Source organism: Bos grunniens, chromosome 28, assembly GCF_055505025.1.
Source record: "Bos grunniens cultivar Pamir isolate PY7600 chromosome 28, Bosgru_T2T1.0, whole genome shotgun sequence".
NCBI lineage: Eukaryota > Metazoa > Chordata > Mammalia > Artiodactyla > Bovidae > Bos > Bos grunniens.
Window position 1 is genome coordinate 37,952,189 of NC_141192.1, and position 22,546 is coordinate 37,974,734.

The following is a 22,546-nucleotide window of genomic DNA, read 5'->3' on the forward strand; positions in this document are numbered from 1 at the left end:
TAGTACAAACATACAGTATAAACTCCTTAGGCTTATAGCTTTTATACAACAATTAAAACAAATTTTAAACGTAATACAGACCACATTACAAAACAATCAAATACAAAGTAATTTTAATTGCTGAAGTTAAATTGCCAATCAGTGAGACTATGGTACTGACGGTACCTAAGACCTCTTCTGGCCTGTTCAGTGACTTGAATAAATTACCCTTTATCCCTTAAGCCTGTTTGAGTGGATTTTCTGTGGCTTTCAACCAAGGCTTTTTCCAACAATATATTGGGTTGGCCAAAATGTTCCCTTGGTTAGTGAGAATGTTTAATAGAGTCCTTGGTAGAAATGAAAAACGCGTCTTTTATTTTTACTTAAACCTAAATTTTTGGTCAACCCCTTAGTTATCTTCTGTTTCCACAATTTGGGAAACCTTAAAAACAAATAATCGGAACACCATAAGCCAGGCGCTCATTTTCACCCTCTCCGTCTCAACATCGGTACCTTGACCATCTCGCCCCTTCACTCACTGCCTCAACCACGGTACTCGTGCGTTTGACCAGAGGCGAGCTGGAGGGGCCAAGTCCTCAGGCCGATGGGCAGCACCTCATCCCTAAGGAGCGCTGCAGGGGTCCTGCGCACAGGGGTCTTGGAGCCCGTGTTGTCCCGGCGCACGCACTGCAGCAGGTGTGCCTGCATCTCGTTCTACTTGCAAGTTCCCAGAGCCAGTTGGAAATCGGGGCAGTGGAATTTTACCCTCGATTGGACCGTCACTGTCGTACTCCACAATTTAACTCCTAGGCGCGATCTTAGTCATCGGAGTTCCTAGAGGACAGGACAGGGCAAAGAGCCGGGTACACGTTGCACCAGGACTAATACTGGATGATTCACAGCTGACGGCAACTGGGCTGCCTCGCCCCGATCTCTGCGCCAAGTAGACGTCAGCAAGATCCCATCGCCCACACAAGACTAGCATTCGGCAGAAGGAAGCCCTGTGTGATTTAAAGGAAGAGTCCTCCTTTCCATGCCTCTACACCTTAGGCTGTCAGCACACTTCACCTCAGCTGTGTTTCCCTCTCTGGGTAAAGGCGGTCCGGGAGTCCTGGGTGGCCCAGCACTACCTCGGCTTGGCCATCAGGGGGCAGTAGGCCTCGAGGAAGGTTGCGCATGCTCAATGTGGGGCCTCGCGCTTCGCCTTTGCGACCGCCGAGTGACGGAAGCGAGTTCTTGGGATTATGGGAAATATGGTTTCTCAGCCACGGGATGATTGGTCCACTCCTTGCTTGAGCCCAGGGCGGGACTTCAACTCCCGGCTAGCTGGTGGGAGCGGGAGGGGATGCGAGAGAAGGGGGCGGGGCAAGCGAGAGAAAAGGTGGGCGGGGCTGGGGGGAAGGCCCAGCGGAGTGGGCGGGGCTCCAGCCGGCTGATCCTCCGCCGCCCGCGGTCGGAGGAACGTGAGTCGCGGGCCCTGGAGCCGAGAGGAACCTAGACGGCAGCGGGCGCGAGGGCGGGTGTCCCCGGAGTGGTCGTGAGGGAGTTGGCCGCTGCCCCTGGGCCTCCCGACTTGCAGGTCCCCTCTCTCTCCACCGGGACGCGGGAGAGCCCGGCGCGCGGCGGGGGCGCGAGGTGGAGCCGGCGGGGGCGGCCAATGCGAAACTGGCTGGTGCTGCTGTGCCCGTGTGTGCTCGGGGCCGCGCTGCACCTCTGGTTGCGGCTGCGCTCCCCGCCGCCCGCCCGCGCCTCGGGGGCTGGCCCGGCAGGTGAGGACCTGGGGCCGGGCCGGGCGGCCCCGAGGCGGGGAGGCCGGCTCCGAGACTCCTGGCGGCCTCCTCCGCGGGTCCCGGACTGGGGGGAGGGCGGCCCGACGCGAAGTTCCGCAGATGAAACAAATAACCCTCTTTATCCGCGGGGCGTTAACATCGGGCAAACTTGAGGGCGCTTCCCACATCCCCGCGTTTCTCAATGGCCACAAGGCTGGTGCACGCGACAGCAGGTCCTCCGGCTGTCCCCAGGCCTGGCCCGGGTCGCCCGGCGCCTGCCCGGGAGCAAAGCCCCGTGGGTCCTTCTGCCCCGAGCGGCAGCTGCTCAGCCCAGCGCAGGGCTACTAGGTTGCTTTTTTCCTGCGCAAGTTGTTGGTCTTATTCGGTCAAGACTTTGAGGTCTTCGGGCCAGGGATCAAGTTTGTGCGTGTTTTAAAAGGTGGCTGGGTTTTGCTTTTAAGGAATAAGTTTGCTTTAAAAATGTACTGTACTTTGTATTTTTTGAAAACTCTGATGTAAGTCTGTTGAACAAATTTAGGCATGAAGTAGGGAATGGCTCCGAGTGGAGTTGCTCCTGGGAGTTTCCTTTGCAAAGCCTGCTAATGAAACATACACGAAAGTATCGAGTTCTTTACTTATGTTAACCGTTTGCTCTAAAAGTTATTCTTTCGTGGGAAAACCTTTGTTCATGTTCGCTTCACAGCCTGATAAATAGAGTGCTTTGCCCACAGCACGGTGGATTTGCTGTTAATGAATTCCACCGCTCCTAAGACTTAAGGTTTCTTTTTTTTGTTGTCTTCTTTTTTAAGGGCTTGCCCTAGGACATATTTTAAAGAAGCCTGGAAGGCTGTTGTAAAGATGAGATAATAGTCGTTTTGGTTTTTAACTCCATTGGGAATTTTTTTCTTACCACTTCTTCCCAAGACAGTTGTTTGCTTGTGCAGTATTTTTAAGGATTAGAATTGAATATTTGCAATCCTGAGATGGCTCTGTGCCTTAACTTAGAAGTAGAAAGTATAGAAACTAATTTGGCAATCCTCAAAGCAGTCTCATTGTTATAATTGGAGTTCTTTATTCTGGTAACACTCTCTTAAAATCCTTTTCTCTTAGACAAGCTACAAGCTCTTTGAAAAGACTATTTGTGTGACCTGAATAGAATTAAGATCCTATTTAAATGATTTAATGAAAGTGCAGCATTTCAGGACATTTAACTTAACAGGTTAGGATTTTGTTTTTGTTTTCTTTTTTTAGACTTTTGTAAATGGACCTGAGGAAAAAGTGCTATATATATATAGAGAGAGAGAGAGCACTATATATATAGATGTGTATATATATATAAATGCTCTGTAAGATTCATTGTGTTTGTATTTTACAAGTTTTTTTTTTTTTGGTTTGATGAGTGAGCTCTACTGGAATTTATTTTTAGAGTGTACTTGGGATATTTATGACCTAAATATCTTTTAGGGTCCATAAACAAGCAAAAACCCTGTATTCTTTTAGATGATAGCCATTCTGACAAGTGTGGAGTGATATCTCGTTGTGATTTTGATTTGCAGTTCCCTAATGATTAGGGACAGTGTTCTTGCCTGGAGAATCCCAGGGACAGGGGAGCCTGGTGGGCTGCCGTCTATGGGGTCGCAAAGAGTTGGACACGACTGAAGCGACTTAGCAGCAGCAGCAGCAGCAATGATTTAGGGATGTTGAGCATCTTTTCATGTGCCTGTTGTCCATCTGCATTTCCTCTTTGGAAAAGTGTCTCCAGTTCTTCTGCCCATTTTTTAATTAGGTTGTTTTTTGATGGTGAATTATATGAGCTGTTTATATATGTTGGATGTCAATCACTCATTGGTCATATCATTTGTAAATATTTTCTCCTATTTGGTAGATTGGCTTTTTGTTTCTGTCAGTGGTTTCCTTTGGTGTGCAAAAGCTTTTAAGTTTAACTAGATCCCATTTGTTTATTTCTGCTTTTATTTCCTTTAGGAGTTGGGTCCAAAAACATTGCTGTGATTTATGGCAAAGATGTTCTTCCTGTTTTTTCCTCAAAGAGTTTTATAGTATCTAATCTTACATTAAATTATATGTAAGATTATATACTGTGGTGTTGGAGAAGTCTCTTGAGATCCCTTGGACTGCAAGGAGATCCAACCAGTCAATCCTAAAGGAAATCAGTCCTGAATTTCATTGGAAGGACTGATGTTGAAGCTGAAACTCCAATGCTTTGGCCACCTGATACGAAGAACTGACTCATTTGAAAAGACCCTGATGCTGGGAAAGATTAAGGGCGGGAGGAAAAGGGGATGACAGAGGATGACCAACTCGATGGACATGAGTTTGAGTAAGCTCCGGGAGTTGGTGATAGACAGGGAAGCCTGGCGTGCTGCAGTCCATGGGGTAGCAAAGAGTCACGCACGATTGAGCGACTGAACTGAATCTTACATTGGGTCTTTAATCCATTCTGAGTTTATTTTTGTTTATGGTGTTAGAGAATGTTCTAATTTTGTTCTTTTACATATAGCTGTGTGATTTTCCCAGCACCACTTACTAAAGAGATTTTTTCCCCTTGTCTCATCTTGCCTCCTTTGTCATAGATTAATGGACCATAAGTGTGTGTGTTTATTTCTGGGCTCTCTGTTCCCACTGATGCGTGTGTCTGTTTTTGTCCCACTACCATACTATTTTGATCATTGTAGCTTTGTAATGTAGTCTGAAGTCAGGGAGCCTAATTCCTCCAGCTCTGTTCTTCTTTCATAAGATTGTTTTGGCTATTTGGGGTCTTTTGTGTTAAAAATTATTTGCTCCAGTTCTGTAAGTTTTATGACTTCGAATCCAACCCTCTTGATGCTTGTCTTTGTTCCTGGAGCTAGTCCCACCGTGCTCGCATTTTCTCATAGTGCTCACAGCTCCCAGCCCCAATGGCAGCCCTTTGCCCTGAGTCTGCACTGGGTCTCTCTTGTCTCTCTTATGGTACCTTCCACTCAAGTAGCCAGTCTTCCCTGGACCACTCTTGGGGGTGAGGGAGTTACCCCTTCCTTTTTTTTTTTTTTTAAAGTCCTGTGGGCTCACCTCAAAGTATTAAAAGTAACTTTGTAAACAACTTTTTTCTTTTTCAGAGTTAAGTTTCCCCCCTCCATTAGTTTTGATGGTGCCTTATCTGCCGTCTTGTGAGACCAGGCTAGATTAAGGAAATTAGGAAGGAGACCTTGGAAAGGGACACAGCTCTCAGTGAGGAGTTCAGTACTAGTGTGTAAGTTAACTTTGACTTTAAATGGATATTGTACATCCAGTCAAATGATAAATAGAGTATTTTAATCTAAGTGAAACCTTGGAGAGTCCTAACTGTCCCTTTTGCACTTCTGGTACTTTTGAAACTAAAAACAAAAGAAGCATCTCAATTGCTAAAATTTCCCACAAATCCTTTTCTCATTGTGTTATTACCAGTTCAAACTAAAACATTTGAGCATTTTTACATTTCAGCCCTTATCCCTTAAGCCTAAAGTGAGAGAGAAAACCCAAAAGTTCGTTAGTATTCGTCCCTGGTGTTTACATTTTAAGTTTCGTTTTTGTTCTCTTTTCTGCCTCTTTGTCTTCAGTTTCATTAAGTCATGGCAGTATTTTTCAAAAGGGAGGTTTATCTCCCCTGAATATTAAAAAAGGCTCTCTAACTTTTAGAGAGCTGACTCTGCAGATGTTTGAGAGCTGTCTCACTGCCAACTCCTGTTGTAGGTGTGGAATTTAAGCAGTAATCAAGATAATGTCCCTGCCCTCATGCAGTTTACAGTTTTGAAGGGAAGACAGAACGTAGGAAAGTAATTATTAAATGTCATAAGGGAGAGTGATAAGTGTGGTGGCAAAAATAAAGCAGCGTAAGAGGACAGAGAATGGTGTGCTGCTGTGTTAAGTAGAGTGGTCGGGGAGGTTGTTTGAGGCCACAGTTGGGCAGGAACCTGAGTGCACTGAGTCAGGTGGGTTAGTGCCTGGTGCTGTTCTAATGTGGGGCTTTCTAGGTGGTGCTGGTGGTAAAAAACCCGCCTGCCGATGCAGTAGACTTAAGCAGCGCGGGTTTGATCCCTGGGTCGGGAAGGTTCCCTGGAGGAGGGGACAATCCACTCCAGTGTTCTTGCCTGGGGAATCTGTGGAGCCTGGCGGGCTGCAGTCCATAGGGTCGCTAAGAGTCAGGCCCGACTGAAGCGACTTAGCACACAGGCACGCTGTTCTAATGACCTTGAACAGGTGAGACCTGGTCAGAGAGAACAGCTGATGAAGAGCAAGCAGCTCTTCTGTTGTGAAATCCCACACACCTGGGGTGAGGAGAGGACCGTGGAGGCATAGACAGCCATTTGAGCTGGAGAATAACGATACAGGATATCTCGGTTTTAACGTACTGCTTTTGGGTTGTGCCTTAGCAGGAATTAATTTAGCAGTTAACTTAGAAAAATGATGTGACAAAAGAAGTCTTTTCTCTCTAGGATATTTGGGAAGAAGGAAACCAAGACAGGAAAGAAGCATAGCCATTCAACAAATCCTTAGAGCGCTGGGTTTTTAGTCTCAGCTCTCAAGGTATTCATAGTTTGTTAAATGGAAACTGACATGGGGCAAGTAGAAGGTCAAAGACAAATTGAGCTTGCTTAGCAGTTTCGCCGAGGGCTGGTTCATCTGAAATGATCCCTAAATGTTAATCTTGTCTCCGTGCTTCTGTTGTTTCCTTATTTATAAGATGATGACCTCATAGGGTTATTGTGAAGATTCTGTTAATAAAACACCCAGAAGAGTGCCTGATTCATGGTGAACACTTCGTGAATGTTAGAGAGGAGTGGTGGTTTGATGGAGGCTAATGCCCATGCTAGTGAGGTGTTTTTTTTGGCATCTGAAATTGGTGAGAACGTACTGCTGGTGTGTATAATGATTGTCCTGATCATCAGATCTGTGGTGAACTTACATGTTTTCTTCATTTTCTAGGTTTCTGCCTATCTGTGGTTGATGTCATCTGAGAGCAGTCATATAAGAGTGGAAATTTCAGTCTCAATTTTAAGGATCTGTGAGCTTGTTTTGAACACTCAGTTCTGAATTCTATCTCCACTGGTCTTTAATAAAATTTTGAATGTCCACTTTCAGTCCAGAGGCTAGCAGATTGCCAGACTCTCAGGGTGTCCTACATACTAAAGAAGAGAAATGATCATTGCCTTTGGGGAGCTTGTGTGTAGTTTTAATGATTCTTGACATTATGAAGATTTGTTTATTGCTGTATGTTTGCCATCTAAGGCAGTGAATGTAGGAAGTGCTCAGTAATTTAAAGGAATGGATCAAGAGGATAAAACTGGCAAAGTATGAATGGATTTGTGATTCATAGACCGTCCATTCACATACCATGATTTAAATTTTTTACTTACAAAAGTAAAACACGCTTCTTATAGAAAATTTTGAAATTAGTTTTTAAAAAAATGAAAGAAAATGATCTATACTGGGCAGTTTTTGAATGTACATACATAAAACATGTTTGGGGAATTATTTAGTATTAAAAATTTTTGATATGTCATGTATATTCAGAAAAGTGCACATAAATGTAAACTCGATGTGATTTCACAAACCGAGTTTGTTGTTCAGTTACTCAGTTGTGTCCGACTTTGCAGCCTCATGGACTGCAGCGTGTCAGGCTTCCCTGTCCTTCACCATCTCCTGGAGCTTGCTCAAACTCAGGTCCTTCGAGTTGGTGATATCATCCAGTCATCTCGTCCTCTGTTGTCCCTTCTCCTGCCTTCAGTCTTTCCCAGCATCAGGGTCTTTTCCAGTGAGTCGGCTCTGCATCAGGTGGCTGAAGTATTGGCGCTTCATCAGTCCTTCCAGTGAATATTCAGGAGTGATTTCCTTTAGGATGGACTGGTTTGATCTCCTTGCAGATCTGCAAGAGAGCCTCAAGAGTCTTCTCCAACACCACAGTTCAAAAGCATCAGTTCTTCGGTGCTCAGCCTTCTTCATGGTCCAGCTCTGACATCCATACATGACTACTGGAAAAACCATAACTCGACTAGATGAGCCTTTGTCGACAAAGTAATGTGTCTGCTTTTTATTATGCTTTCTAGGCTTGTCATAGCTTTTCTTCCAAGGAGCAAGTGTTTTTTAATTTCATGACTGCAGTCACCATCTGCATTGATTTTGGAGCCCAGAAAAATAAAGTCAGCCACTGTTTTCACTGTTTCCCCATCTATTTGCCAGGAAGTGATGGGACCAGATGCCATGGTCTTCATTTTCTGAATGCTGAGCTTTAAGCCAACTTTTTCAGTCTCCTCTTTCACTTTCATCAAGAGGCTCTTTAGTTCCTCTTCACTTTCTGCCATAAGGGTGGTGTCATCTGCATATCTGAGGTTATTGGTATTTCTCCTGGCAATCTTGATTCCAGCTTGTGCTTCATCCAGCCCAGCATTTCGCATGATGTACTCTGCATATAAGTTAAGTAAACAGGGTGACAATATACAGGCTTGACGTACTCCTTTCCCAGTCTGTAACCAGTTCGTTGTTCTGTGTCCATTTCTAATACAAACTGAATACACCCAGTTAATCAGCACCCAAATTAAAGACAGGAAAACTGCCAACACCTTAGAAGCTTCCTTTGTGCTCCCATGGCCAGGAGTGGTAACAGGATCCTAATCTTTAATGCAGAGATTTGCTGGCTTTATGTGCTTTATGTAAATAGAATCATATAGTACATAGGGCTTCCCTGGTGGCTAAGGTGGTAAAGACTTTGCCTTCAGTGCAGGGGCCTTGGGTTTGATTCCTGGGTCAGGAAGACCCCCTGGAGAAGGAAGTGGCTCCAGTAGGAAGGAAATTCCCACTCCAGTATTCTTGCCTGGAGCATTCCATGGACAGAGGAACCTGGCGGGCTACAGTCAGGGAGTCACAAAGAGCTGGACACAGCTGCGACTAACACACTCGATGTACATAGATCTCATAACCTGCTTCTTTTCATAAGATGTAGAACAATATTTAATGATTTCTTTAAAGCATAATGTCAGTGGCTGTGTAGTATTCTGGCATGTGGATACACCATAATTTATTTAACTAGTGCCTTGTCCATTGTGTTCATGTAGTTTGCAGTTTTTCATTATTAAGAAACGACTCTGTGATGAATAGAGATCTTTTAATGCATCACCGGTTATTTCTTTAAAATGTATTTTTAGCTAAGGACAAAAGTTACAGAATTCTGAGGTATTTGATGTATCATGGGGAAATTTCCTGTAGAATATTATACCGGAGTACATTCCTGTCAGCAGCATAGGAAAGTAGCCTTTTCCTGGTAACAACTGCCTGTTTCAAAATATCCATCATTAGGGCATTGTCATTTAAGAAGATATTTGTCAGTTTGAATGTAAGAGAAAACTCGTGTCTTATTGCTGTCATTCAAACTTGGCTTCCAGTGACGTTGAACTGTTTTTCGTAGATGTGTTGGCTCTTTACATTTATTTTTCTGTGAATTATCTTTTTTTGCCCATGTTTACTTTTTAGTTGGGTTGGGTTGTTTTTTTTTTCCCCCAATTTTCAGACATGAGAATTGAACAAGTTACCCTATGCTTGGAACACTGAGCAGAGGTGAGAAAAATACAGAAGGGGACTGAGAAGTTGGGCTGCGTTCTTACACAGCATCCACTTAGAGGGGTTTGTGTGTGTGTTTAATCTTGGTTGCACCATGCAGCCTGCCGGGATACTGGTTTCCTGACTAGATGTCAAACCTGGGCCACAGCAGTGAAAGCACTGAATCCTAACCCCGAGGCCGCCAGGCAGCTGTCCCCTTTGAGTTTTATACTGTGTAACAGTATTCACAGATCTGTTGCACTGATACACACTGGTGGCATGTGGTAGAAGAAACCACAGGCTCTTTTTAAAATTGGGGTATAATTGACTAACAAGCCTCAGTTCAGTTGTGCAGCTGAATGATTTGATACATGTATATATCCTGAAATATATATAGCTAACCATAATATATTTAGTTAACATCTGTCACCACGCATAGTCAAAGTTTTATTTTTCCTCTGATGAGAACTTTGAAGACCTACTCTGTTTAGCAACATTTAAATACAATGCAGTTTTGTTTTGCTTTTTTTGGTCCTGCTTGTGGAATCTGTTTTCTGACCAGGGATTGAACCCAAGGCCCCAGCAGTGAAAGCCTGGTCTCCTAACCACTAGGCCACCAGGCAACTCTCTACAATACAGTATTATTAACTGTTGTCATCATGCTGTATTTACAACCCCGGAACTTACTTATTTTATAGCTGGAAGTTTGTACCTCTTACCGTTTTGCCTACCCGCATCCTCTGGTGAACACCTATCTGTTCTCTATGAATTTGGTGTTTTGTTTTATTAGTCTGTCTTTGTCTGACTTACTTCACTTAGCATAATGCCCGCAGGGTCTTGAGTGTTGCTGCAAATGGCAAGATTTCCTTCTTTTTTGTGGCTGAGTAACATTCCATTGTGTGTAAAGAATACATTTTCTTCATTCACCCATCAGTGGACACTTAGGTTGCTTCCATATCTTGACTATAGAAAATAATGCTGCAGTGAGCATCCCCATGTTCACTATCATGCATATCATCTCCATTCTTGTCTTTTCTAGTGGAAGTTTTCATTTCCTTCAGATAATATCCAGAAGTGGTTTTGCTGGCTCGAATGGGAGTTCTATCTTTAATTTTTTGAGGAACCACCATGCTGTTTTTCATAGTGGCTGCATCAATTTACATTCCCACCAACAGTGCGTGCACAAGAGTTCCCTCTTCCCTACGTCCTCTCCAACATTTATTATTTCTTACCTTTTTGATAATAGCCATGCCAGGAGGTGTGGTGAGATTTCATTGTGGTTTTGATTGGCATTTCCCTGATGATGAGTGATTTTGAGCACTGTTTCACGTAGCTGACAGCAGGCTGTATGTCTTCTTTGGAGAAATGTCTATTCAGATCCTCTGCCCAGTTTTAACTAGGATTCTGTGGATTTTTGCTATTGAGTTGTATGAGTTCTTTATGTGCTTTGCATATTAATCAGATATGATTTGTAAATATCTTCTGTTCAGTTGGTTGCCTGTTCACTTTTTGTTGATGGTTTCCTTTGCTGTGCAGGAGCTTTTTAGTATGATATAGTCTCGTTTATTTTTGTTTTTGTTGTCTTTGCTTTTAGTGTCACATCTAAAAAAATTATTGCAAAGACCACCATCAAGGAGCTTACTTGCCTGTGTTTTCTTATAGGACTTTTATGGTCCTACATTCAAGTTTTTAATCCATTTTGAGTTGATTTTTGTGTATAGTGGTAAGTTAGTGGTTCCCTTTCATTCCTTTGCATGTGGCTGTCCAGTTTTCCCATATCATCTGTTTAAGAGACTGTCCTTTCCTTGTTGTGTATTCTTGGCTCCTTTGCTGTAATTGAATGGACCATACACGTGTGGGTTTATTTCTGGGCTCTCTATTATGTTCCATTGATGTGTGCGTCTGTTTTAATGCCAGTACTGTACTGATTACCATAGCTTTATAATATGGTTTGAAACCAGGCAGTATGGTGTTTCCAGCTTTGTTCTTCTTTCTCTAGATTGCTGTGGCTATTCAAGGTCTTTGCGGTTCCATACAAATTTTAGGATTTTTTTTTTTTCTGTTTCTGTGAAAAATGTCCTTGAAATTTTAATAGAGATTACACTGAATCTGTTGATTGCTTTAGCTAGTATGGACATCTTAACAATATTAATGCTTCTGATCCATTAGCATGGGATATCTTTTGTTTTTATGTTTTGCAATTGATTTCATCAATATCTTATACTTTTCAGTGTACAGATCTTTTGCCACCTTGGTTAAGTTTATTCCTAGGTATTTTATTCTTTTTGATGCAATTAAAATTGGGATTGTTTTCTTAATTTCTCTTTCTGATAGTTTGATATTGTATAGAAATACAGTTGACTTTCGTATATTATATATCCTGTAACCTTACTGAATTTATTAGTTCTAACAGAGTTTTTCGGTTGAGTCTTTAGAAAACTGTTTTCCTGGAAGTAGAAGTTCTCTGAAGGCGAAAATCTGACATGTACTTCTCTTCTGCAAGAAAAAGAGAAATGTATGGGAAGTTACACAGTTCAATAGAAGCAACTTAGACATGGATTAGAAGCAGAGAGGATTGGCAGTGGCAGAGAGAAGTGAAATAAGATCAAAAAGTACTTTACAGCGGTAATCCGTGAGATTTTCACATACCACATGGTTATCTTCGTGTCTGTTTATTTATTTATAGAAAAATCTCAAGAGGTCCGGGTGAAACCATTAGGATACCCTTGTAGGTCCAAGTAAAAGATAAGAAACTGAGTTGATGCTTCGGCTAGAATTAATGTTGAGAAAGAGAGATCGGAGAGCAATTTTAAGGAGATTTTGCGATCAAGAAAAGGTTGAATTATGTCTCATGTAATCCATCTATAAAAGACCTATTTTGATTACTGATCCAAAATAAGGTAGTGGTGTTTGGCATTTAAAGAGATGTTTCAGTTATGTTGAGATTTTTGTGCAGCAGCTTTGTTTTCTCACGATGTCAATAACTGAGGCATTTGGGATACGTTTAAATTTTCCTCTAATCTTTTAAAGCTTTTTAATCTCTTGAGAAGACATTTTGAAACAGATGAAATAGAGCATCTAAAGACTTTTTGGTGTCAGTCTTCTCTGATGAGGAAACTGAGGCCCAAGGATTTGAATAGCTTCTTACTGATACTGTGGCAGCATGTCAGCTCTGCAGTCAGTTATGTGTGGGTGACTGCATTTGCCTCACTGCTGTCAATAAAATATACTTACTACCAGTGTCTCTCTGATAAAGGAGGAGGAGGGAATGGGTTGTCATTGCTAATTTTACATAAGCATTTAAATCATTCTCCCTTGAAGAAATAACATAGTTTTGTTGTCTTTTGAATAACTAGATCCTATGGGATACAAAAACAGTGTGTTTAATGTAGTAACACTCTCCGGCCTTCAATGATTTATTTTTGGAAACATTTTGGATCAGTTTTCACCACTGGAGAAAGATGAAATGGGATCCCTAATCAGAGCTATGTATAGGCTTGTAGCTTACAAGCTTTGAAACTGCTGATGATAAATAGGGACAAAATATCTTTCTATCTTTTTCTGAGGACAGATTTATAAAATGTAATCTCGTCCATTAAATGACAATAGAAAATGAGTCATAAATATGACAGTAAAAATAATGACTTGTCACTTGATTTTTTTTTTTTCCTTCAAACTAGAAATGTTTCAGGAACTTCCCTGGCAGTCCAGTGGTTAGGACTCCAGACTTCCATTGTGGGGGGTGTGGGTTCAATCCTTGGTCAAGGAAGATCCCATTTGCTGTGTGATGCAGCCAAAAAGTAAAAGAAAAAAAGAAATGCTATTTCCCCTCTTTAGACTAAGTGATAAATGTTTGCTGCTTGTAGAATTTATTGGCATAAATAAGGGTTCTGATTCTTTGCAGCATGGTAGTCCTTCAGCTTTATCTCCCAGACTTAGTAACCAATATTAATGTGTGGCTTCCCCTTTGAAAGCAAATTTGTTGTTGTTAGTTGCTTGATTGCCTGCTGTTTGCCTGGTACCAAGCCAGGACCTTTATACACATTATTTTGTTTAATTTTTACAACAACTCTATGAGAAGTATTATTACACCTGTTTCTACTTAAGGAAACTAAAGCTTAAGAAGTTAAATAACTTTTATAGCTAAAGAGCCAGGATTCTGACTATAGCTTAATTGGCTCTTGCTGCTCACTGCTGTGCAGTTTATGCCACATTGACCTTCTGAACTGATTCTCAATGAGAAACATCTCACTTGTTTTTAAGAATTGACATGCATGCTGTGCTGCACTTAGGTGCTCAGTCGTGTCCGACTCTTCTGTGATCCCATAGACTGTAGCCCACCAGCTCCTCTGTCCATGGGAATTCTCCAGGCAAGAATACTGGAGTAGGTTGTTATGCCCTCCTCCTGGGGATCTTCTGAACCCATGGATGGAACCTGGGTTTCCTGCATTGCATGCGGATTCTTTACCAGCTGAGCCACCAGGGAAGCGCATGAATACTGGAGTGGGTAGCCTATCCCTTCTCCAGGGGATCTTCCTAACCCAGGGATTGAACTGGGGTCTCCTGCAATGCAGGCAGATTCTTTACCGGCTGAGCCCAGGGAAGCCCTACATACGTACTGTGTGAGCACAAATACATATATAGGTATGGAAACAAAACGGCTACGCCACAATGTTAGTAGTGGATATCTCTGGATGGTGAGGTTACGAGCGCTTTAAAATTTTTTTTCTTTGTATTTATTTGTCTTTTTTTTTTTTACAAGCATCAACATATATTATTTTGTAATAAACATTTGTATGCTACATATTGGACTTAACAATAATTGAGACATGACATTTCAGCTTATTGTTGCTTATTTCTAGATCAGTTGGCCTTATTTCCTCAGTGGAAATCTAATCACTATGACGTGGTGGTTGGTGTGCTGTCAGCCCGCAATAACCATCAGCTTCGCAATGTAATAAGAAGCACCTGGCTGAAGCATTTGCTACAACATCCAGCACTAAGTCAACGGTAGGTTCCTTGAGTTCACACCTTGCCTGCCATATTGAGTGAGTGTTCTGAAAAACCTCTTCTTGGATAGTCAGAGCTATTAATTCAGATATGTGGCCTCTTTTTCCCAGGAGAGAGGACTATCTCATTTTGCTTTTTCTCCATGTAGTTGAGCCCCCAAAGTAAACTTAACCAAGATTTTAAGCCAAAAGATAGTTGGAGAGGAGTATATTCCATATTCAGTGGTTCACATACCTAGTTTTTATAGATACCTAGTGTGGTTGGTTTGTTTGCTTTTTCTTTATTGGCTTTTGGGGGTTTTTTTGCTTTTATTTAGAAGAATGGTCCTTAAAAGGTTCTGTTCCAGAGTAGTTTCTACTAGATGGATTTGTGTCTAAATATGCTTTTGACTGACTTCACTGGGAGACACTTAGTTTGTTTCTGTTCTGTGGTGGTTTTAGCTGTGTGTGGTCTACGATTTGTATAGTTTGCCATCCTCTTTTTCTCTCAGCCACCCTTCCAGACTTGAGCTTTGATAGCATGTCACGTGTTGTTGTGGGTTTTTTTTTTAATTTGACTTTATATTGGAGTACAGTTGATTTATCTATTTTTTTAAATACTTATTTGGCTGTTGGATCTTAGTTGCATTACGTGGGATTTTTTGTTGCAATGTGCAGGTTCTTGCGTTGTGGCACACAGGCTTAGTTTAGTTGCCCCATGGCGTGTGGGATCTTAGTTCCCCAACCAGGCATCGAACCTGAGTGCCTTCCAATGCAAGGCAGATTCTTGGACCACTGGACCGTCAGGGAAGTACCAGCATGTCATGTGTTGGCATTAGATGGCTCAGTTATTGGTTAGGAGCCCAAGGTCTTAGTCTTCTCAAGAAAAGCAGCCTCTGAAGATTATGCAGTGAGGGGCTAGTGAAAGAGAGGCAGAGAAGTGTGGACTCCTAGTGGTGTGAAGATTCTTCTGTGCTTGTGTGAAGTCACTGAGAAGCAGAGAAGGCCCTCAGGATCGTATACAGCTGGCATGCTTGTGACTGAGTAGTATACGAGGGAACTGTGGTTGTGAATTTTCTCATCACCAGTAGTGAAATTTATAGATTTCCTATCTTACTCATAGCAGCTTCCATTCCTTTTCAAGACAGGTTTCTCTAGTTCATGATCGAAATGATGATAGAAGGGCCTCGGAAGCATCACTGCTATAGAACCACCTTGAAAACCTGCACTTCTGATTGCCTTTCCCAGCTCAGAAAATAATGACCTTCCCTCCCAGTTGCTCAGACCAAAAACTTGGGTGTTTGTCTTGTGAATGGAGGAGTGAGTCGCCCTTGTGGGGTCTTGAAGGATCATTGCAACACAGCAGCGGAAATTACCCTGGGAATTTCCTGAGGCATAGGAGATTAAAGGATTTATTATGCTCACGGGTCTGAGAGAGAGAGGTCCAACACCCCAGTGCAGGGGACTGAGTAGGAGGAGCATCCAGGGAACGGACTCACCCGAGCAGGTGGGGAGCCAAGAGAGGGAAGACCCAACAGCAGGTGCCTTTATTGGGGGTCAGAGAGGAAAGTACAAGCGACAGGTGTGAAGGCATTTCATTGCTGTGTTTGAATGTCACTAGGTCACTGTCGGGGTAGGGGGTGGCAAGAGAGCAAACCTGTGGCAGGACCAGCCTCGTCACCCATGTGTACCTGGTCATCTGGGCAGGATGCTCACAGCCTGTTGGGGGGAATGTCAAAGCATCAGAAAAATAGGTTTTTGCAATTCATAGTACAGTGTTATCTTATCCACATCCAGTCTACTAGCGTATCTTCTCAGTGTTTCCTTTCCATTGCATCTGGAATCCAGCCTCTCCCCACCTGCACCACAGAACCACCACACTGGTTCAGGCCACCATCACCCCTCACCCAGATTACTGCAGGAGCCTCTGTGTCTGAACTTTCTGCTTCCACCTTTCATCCCTTATGTTTTATTTTCCATACTGTAACTAGAATGATCCTTTTAAAAATAGCCAAATTATGCCAATTTTCTGCTCATACACCTCCACTAACTTCTCTTCTTGCTCAGAGTGAAGTCCCAGGTCTTTTTTGTGGCCTTTGGCCTTACCTGCGTCTGCTCCCCCTGCACTGGCCACCTTGAATACCTTCAGTGTGCTCCTGCCTCAGGGCCTTTGCACTTGCCATTCCCTGCCTGTGCCCGTGTTCCACGCATGTCCTCACGGCTCACTTCCTCACTGTCTTCAGGCCTCTGCTTAGATATCACCTTCGCAGGCAGTGCCATGTTAAATAGTACCATTCCAACTCTGTCTTCTCTTACTGGACTTATTTTTTTTATGATATGTATCACAAGCTAGTATGTTTATTATACTTAGTTGTATATTTACAAATTTTGTCTTTCCGCACAAACTGTGTTTTATGAGCACAGGGGCTTCAGCTTTTTTCACTGGTATATTTCCAGCACCTGGAACCTAACTTGGCAGAGTAAGACACTCAACAACTATTGAGGGGATGATTGAGAGCTACATATAATGAGTAGAGTTAACATTCAGGCTCTCATCGATAGTTTATTTGCTGTCATAGCATTAGGGCTTTAAATTAAGTAAGCTTGGTGATTTGTTTTATTAAAATGATGGGATATCTATATAAAAATAGATATTAGCTCAATACTTTTTCCTGGGGCAGAGTAATTTTGTGGACCTAGTAAGACTAAGGTAGCTTAAATTCGGTAAATATCTGCAATAATTTAACACATTTGTTCATTTCTGTTTATACTTTTATTCTAAACAGCTATATTCTAGTTTGTAAAAAGTATTCTGGCATAATTGGCTGTTAGTAAAAGAAAGCCTTTGCATTTCTGTGGTTATGGCTTACTTTCAAGTCTTGTATTTCACTGAAGGAGCCAGACTCCACATACATTTCAAGGACTCTATTTAATTAAAAACCTTTGTAGTGAAGCTGTAAGTTGTCAGTTTCTCAAGTGTTTATTATCCTTTGCGCAGGTGGTATGCTATGTATAGATAAATCCAGTACAGCCTGAGCCTTTATGAGGGCTTGGAGTTTAGTAGAAGGAAATAGATGTAGTAGTGTAATAAAATGTTATGTGTGCTGTGATATCGGAGAAGGCGATGGCACCCCACTCTAGTACTCTTGCCTGGAAAATCCCATGGATGGAGGAGCCTAGTGGGCTGCAGTCCATGGGGTCGCTAAGAGTCGGACACGACTGAGCGACTTCACTTTCACTTTTCACTTTCATGCATTGGAGAAGGAAATGGCAACCCACTCCAGTGTTCTTGCCTGGAGAATCCCAGGGACGGGGGAGCCTGGTGGGCTGCTGTCTCCGGGGTCGCACAGTGTCGGACATGACTGAGGTGACTTAGCAGCAGCAGCAGGCAGGAACCAGACAGTGTGTTGAGAGTTCAGGGGTGGGTGAGACCCATTTAGACAAGGACTGCTAAGGGCTGAGCTAAAGTGGTGACTTTTTAAAAAATTAAGGCTATTGAACGTAGAAAGAGAAAGAGAATGCTAGAATATTTGCTAGCTTTCTAACTTGGAGAATAATGAAATCATCCATCGAGACAAAAAGTACTAGATGAGAAGAGCAGGTTTCATGAGAAAGGAGCTCAGATGTAGATTTGTTGAGTTTGAGGTACCTGCAGTCAGGGGTGTGATGTTAAATGTTTATCCACTGGCTGTCTGAAGAAAAGCATGCTTATTTGTATGTATATGTTTGTTATAAACTTTATTGATACAAAGGCTGTGTAGTGTATAATTGACAGAAACTAATGTTTATAAAAGTCTCAGACTTCATCTAGCCAGTTGATTCTCAGAGTGTTTTCATCATTTGCCAGACTTTTGTATCTATAGCCAGCTTGTTGCTGCAGTTGACAAGAGCATAATTCTGGCATGAATATTTCAAGTGTAAAACTAAATGACAACTGTGGTACATGACAGAACTCTGAGTCAATGAAGGGAGTGACCTCCTTGCTGAATCAGATCATAGGTTTTGAACAAGGGAGGAGTATTTCCTCAGTTTTTTGTACTATTCATTGTGGAATGGCCACAAATTTTTTGTGTGTGTGGTTTGTTTTTTTTTTTAAGGCTTTTATTTTATTTTGGAGGGTGACATGGTTGGATGACACCGACCCGATAGACATGAGTTTGAGCAAGCTCCGGGAGTTGGTAATGGACAGGGAAGCCTGGTGTGCTTTAGTCCATGGGGTTGCAAAGAGTTGGACATGACTGAGCAACTGAACTGAATCTTTATTGGGAGACTAGTTGATTTACAATGTAGTATTACTTTCTGCTATACAGCAAAGTGAATCAGTTATACGTGTACCCACAAGTTTTAAGTTTAATCTGAATTACTAACATTTTCTCCATCACTTTACGTCTGGACAGTCAACAGAACAATAAATCCAGCCTTTATTTGTAGTGCTTGCTTGTTTCCATGGTGTAAGTATTACCACTGTGGCCAATTTCAAGCTATATATGTCTCTAGACACAGACTTGGGGAAGATCAGCAGTGGCATAGCATCGTAATATCCCCACCACACAGATACAACAGATACACATAACCCCAGGAGCAGAGATGATAGTGAAATAGTTAAGACATGATGAATCTGAGCATTGGTATCATTTGTTCTTAATATAATGCATTTAGTTGTAAGTTTATATAATTTAATTCTTAATAAAATCTGTGGTTAATAACCAGCTCACAAAATTCCTGAAAATTTTATAGTCGGCCCTCATGGCACAGTGGGAGCAGGCTGTAGCACGCAGCTGTTTGTGGGCCGTCGAGCTGAAAATGTACCATAAATTTGTGAATCTTTTCCTTAGAAGATGGGTCCAAGCTAGAGATGCTAATTCAGGAATCACTCCCAAGCTGGTTGAAGCCTTAGGAATAAATATTGTCCAGGGAGGGACTTCCCTGGTGGTCCAGCGGTTAAGACTTTACGCTTCCACTGCAGAGGGCTTGGGTTTGATCCCTGGTCAGGGAATTAAGATCCCAAATGCTATGTGATGAGGCCAGAAAAAAATATCCAAAAAGAGCAAGGGAAAAGAGTGAGTTGAGTGAGAAGTGATCCAAGGGTAAAGCCCAGGGGTGATGTCCACTCAGTGGACAGGCTGGGCCGGAAGAGCTGGGAGCCACTGAGCAGGGCCACGTGAAAAAGGAAGAGAGCTTTCTAAGGAGAACTGCACCCTCCAGGCTCAGGAAAGCCAAGTAGGGAAGGGTAAGGAGTGTTGATCAAGCAGCAGATCGCTAGTTATATTCGTAGTAGACATCTCTGTGGGCGTGGTGGGTACTGAAACTAAAATTTTGTGGTATAAAATGAGAAGGGAAAACCAGAGGTTGCAATTTTAGTTTTTCCCTTGTAGGACTTCACTGTAAAGGAAAGAAAGGATGGGGACAAGGAGGGAAGGACGGTGGATAAAAATTAATGTCAGGACTTCATTAGACTTATTATGTGTAGGGAAGGAGCTGTGGGTTACAGGTGGCTAGTGAAGCAAGATCTCAGGAGAAGTCCTCTCCTGGGATAGTAACACTACTTTTTTTTATTATTATTTTTATTTATTTATTTTTGGCTGTGCTGGGTCTTTGTTGCTGCACGCGGGCTTTCTCTGGTTGTGAGCAGGAGTTAATTTCTAGTTGTGGTGCACAGGCGTCTCAGTGCGTTGGCTTCTCTTGTTGCTACTCATGTGAGATCTTCCTGGACCAGGGATCGAACCCATGTTCCCTGCCTTGGCCTAGAAAGGCTACTCTTGAGTAGAAGGAACACTTTCTGAAAGAGAAGGAAGTGAGTGAAGAAGTTCATCGATAGAGCCAAGTTTTTAGGTGTGGGCATGAGAAGTTGGCTTTACCATAGTTTGCAGTTAAATGGCCCGAGCGTCTGCTTGTGGCCAGGCTTGCCCTAATATTGTCCTGTGGTAGAGGGCTTCCACGTCAGTCACTTGGCAGTTAGCAACTTCTGGTTTGCCTGTTCCCCCTTTTTGCTAGACCAAAAGAATAAAGTTAGAATTAATCCTAATAAATACTCGTTGTCTCAAAGTAAAAGCTCTGAAATGGGCATGAAGAAGCATGCATGGGCGAGGTGAAGATCAGTAACTGATGTTAATGCCAACACATCTCTCAGTGTCCTTGTGAAGTTCATAATAGGTGCTCATGGCTGCACTGTGCCTGTGGAGGACAGGGAAGATCCTTATTCCTGCAAACTACTCAACATCACGAATCCAGGTAAGTCTTTTCCTCAGCCCTACCACTGTCGTGTACAATGGTCCTCCCTTACCCACGGGAGATGCATTCCAAGACCTCCCCCGGCCCGTGGATGCCTGAAATCTTGCATAGAACCAAATCCTATGTACACTGTTTTCCCCTGTTCCTCCATAGCTGTGATACAGTTTAATTTATAAATTAGGCACAGTAAGAGATTAACAACAGTAAGTAGTAATGCAACAGTTGTAACGGCATACTATAATAAAAGTTATGTGAGTATGATCTGTCTCTCAGAGTATCTTACTTACAAATTTAATGCTTTTTCCATATAACTAAGCGCTTATCACACATGGCCATAACTTTGGCAGTTTGAATTGTGACAGCAAAATTAACACAGATTTCTTTTTCCTCCTTCACAGTTTCACAGATAGACTATTGTTCTTATGGTAGATCTTAGCAACTTCAACTATGATGTTTTTTCCTTCCCTTATTCAGTGGAGAGCTTTCACTTTTACACCTAAAGGAAGCACTTTCTGGCTTCTGTTTGGCACATCTCAGTTGCCAGCATCACCACTCTTGCCCTTGGAGGCCTTATTGACATAAAATAAGGATCACTTGAACACAAGCAGTGCAGTGCGTGGATGGTTGACCAGATAACCCAGACGGCTGCCGAGTGACTAATGGGTGGGATGTGCTGGACAAGGATGAGTCACGTACCAGGCAGGATCAAGCTGGATGGCTCAAAATTGCATCATGCTGCTCAGAAGGGCCCGCAGTTTAAAACTTATGAATTATTACTGGAATTTTTCATTTAATGTTTTTGGACAGTAGTTAAATGTAGATAACTGAAAACTTGGGAAAGCGGAACTGCAGTTAAGGGGTGGGTGGGCTACTGTGCAAATTTGATGTTAAGGAAGAGTTGTTGAGATAAATAGTATAGCAGTCTATTTTTGGCAGACTAAAATCAAACTTTCATTGAAATTTATCTTTCATCCTTTCTGACAGACTAACCACTTTGCGCGTCTGTGAAGATTCCTTATGAATATATATATGATTTTGGGATCCAGGAGAGTTTATTTTTCAGTATGGTTCCCACGCGTCTGGAAATTCCTTGTGTGTAGATAAATCCTGAGTTAGTAAAGTTTAAACTTATAGAAAACTGCTAATTTCACCAGCCTGTTGATTTATAATAGCCTTGATACAGATCTTATGAATCATCTTTCTCTAAGAACTATTGCCTAAGGTACAAAAGAAATAATAATAAAAAAAAAAAGAAAACACAATAATTTTATTTTATTCCTTACAGTTAAAAATTTGTGGGAGCTCTGATGAGATTAAAGACAAGTGGTCCTAATTAGGTTCTCTGTGTTGCCAGGGAAACAATTTTAGGAAGGTGATAACTTTATACCTTTATTTATTAGCATTTCCTATTATGTTCAGCTCTGGTTCTGAGGGAGGTTAAACTTCCCCGCATCTTGAATCTACTGAGTATGACTTCAGGTGTTTTAAGACCTGTCACATGTGTATGATTATGTGCACCTTGCCTGTGTAGGTAGCAGCAGAGTAATGGTTAGGAGTAAGGGCTCTGTAGTCAGGCTTCCTGGCTTTAGATCTAGGCTGTGCCATTTCCTAGCTGTATGGCCTTCAAACAGTTATTTACAACTTGCAACCTCAGTGTCCTGATCTGTAAACTGGAGGGAAAAGTATTATACTCACCCCGTCAGGACTGACATGAGGATGAAATAAGTTGATACATATGAAGTATTTAGTTCTGGGATATGTTCGGTGTTTAATACTGTTATTTTTTTAAAAACCCGCCTTTTTATAAAATTGGGTTGTAATCAGCTTTTTAAATAAATTGGACCATATTTTCAGGTCTGTATTGTAAAACAGATGTTTCTTACTTAGGATGTCTATGAATTTAGTTAACATTGTAAGTAAAATTTTACGTATAATTGTGTTTTTCTGGGGAGAGGGTGACAGTGAATGTTTCCCTTTAACATTCACTGAGGTCCCAAAGGGACCGTGAACCTA

The 22,546-nt window shown here is 42.1% G+C and overlaps 1 protein-coding gene across 18 annotated transcripts in view; it reads left to right on the plus strand.

The window, feature by feature from the left end:
• Positions 1 to 1,292: 1,292 nt before the first annotated feature.
• The window catches only part of B3GALNT2 (beta-1,3-N-acetylgalactosaminyltransferase 2), a 66,219-nt gene continuing 44,965 nt past the window's right edge, over positions 1,293 to 22,546 (plus strand). For 6 of the 18 annotated variants that reach the window (XR_015157148.1, XM_086382843.1, XM_086382846.1 and 3 more), the window contains exons 1-3: positions 1,443 to 1,748; positions 14,177 to 14,324; positions 20,433 to 20,533. Coding sequence is in view for 14 of the 18 variants with exons in the window: in XM_086382843.1 (XP_086238969.1) it covers positions 1,637 to 1,748; positions 14,177 to 14,324; positions 20,433 to 20,533 (361 nt within the window). In the remaining 4 variants the exon portion in view is untranslated. Of the gene's footprint in view, positions 1,749 to 2,858; positions 2,968 to 7,650; positions 7,797 to 14,176; positions 14,325 to 20,432; positions 20,534 to 22,546 lie in introns of those variants that run through there. The other 12 variants (XR_015157146.1, XR_015157147.1, XM_086382841.1 and 9 more) reach the window with 6 other exon arrangements.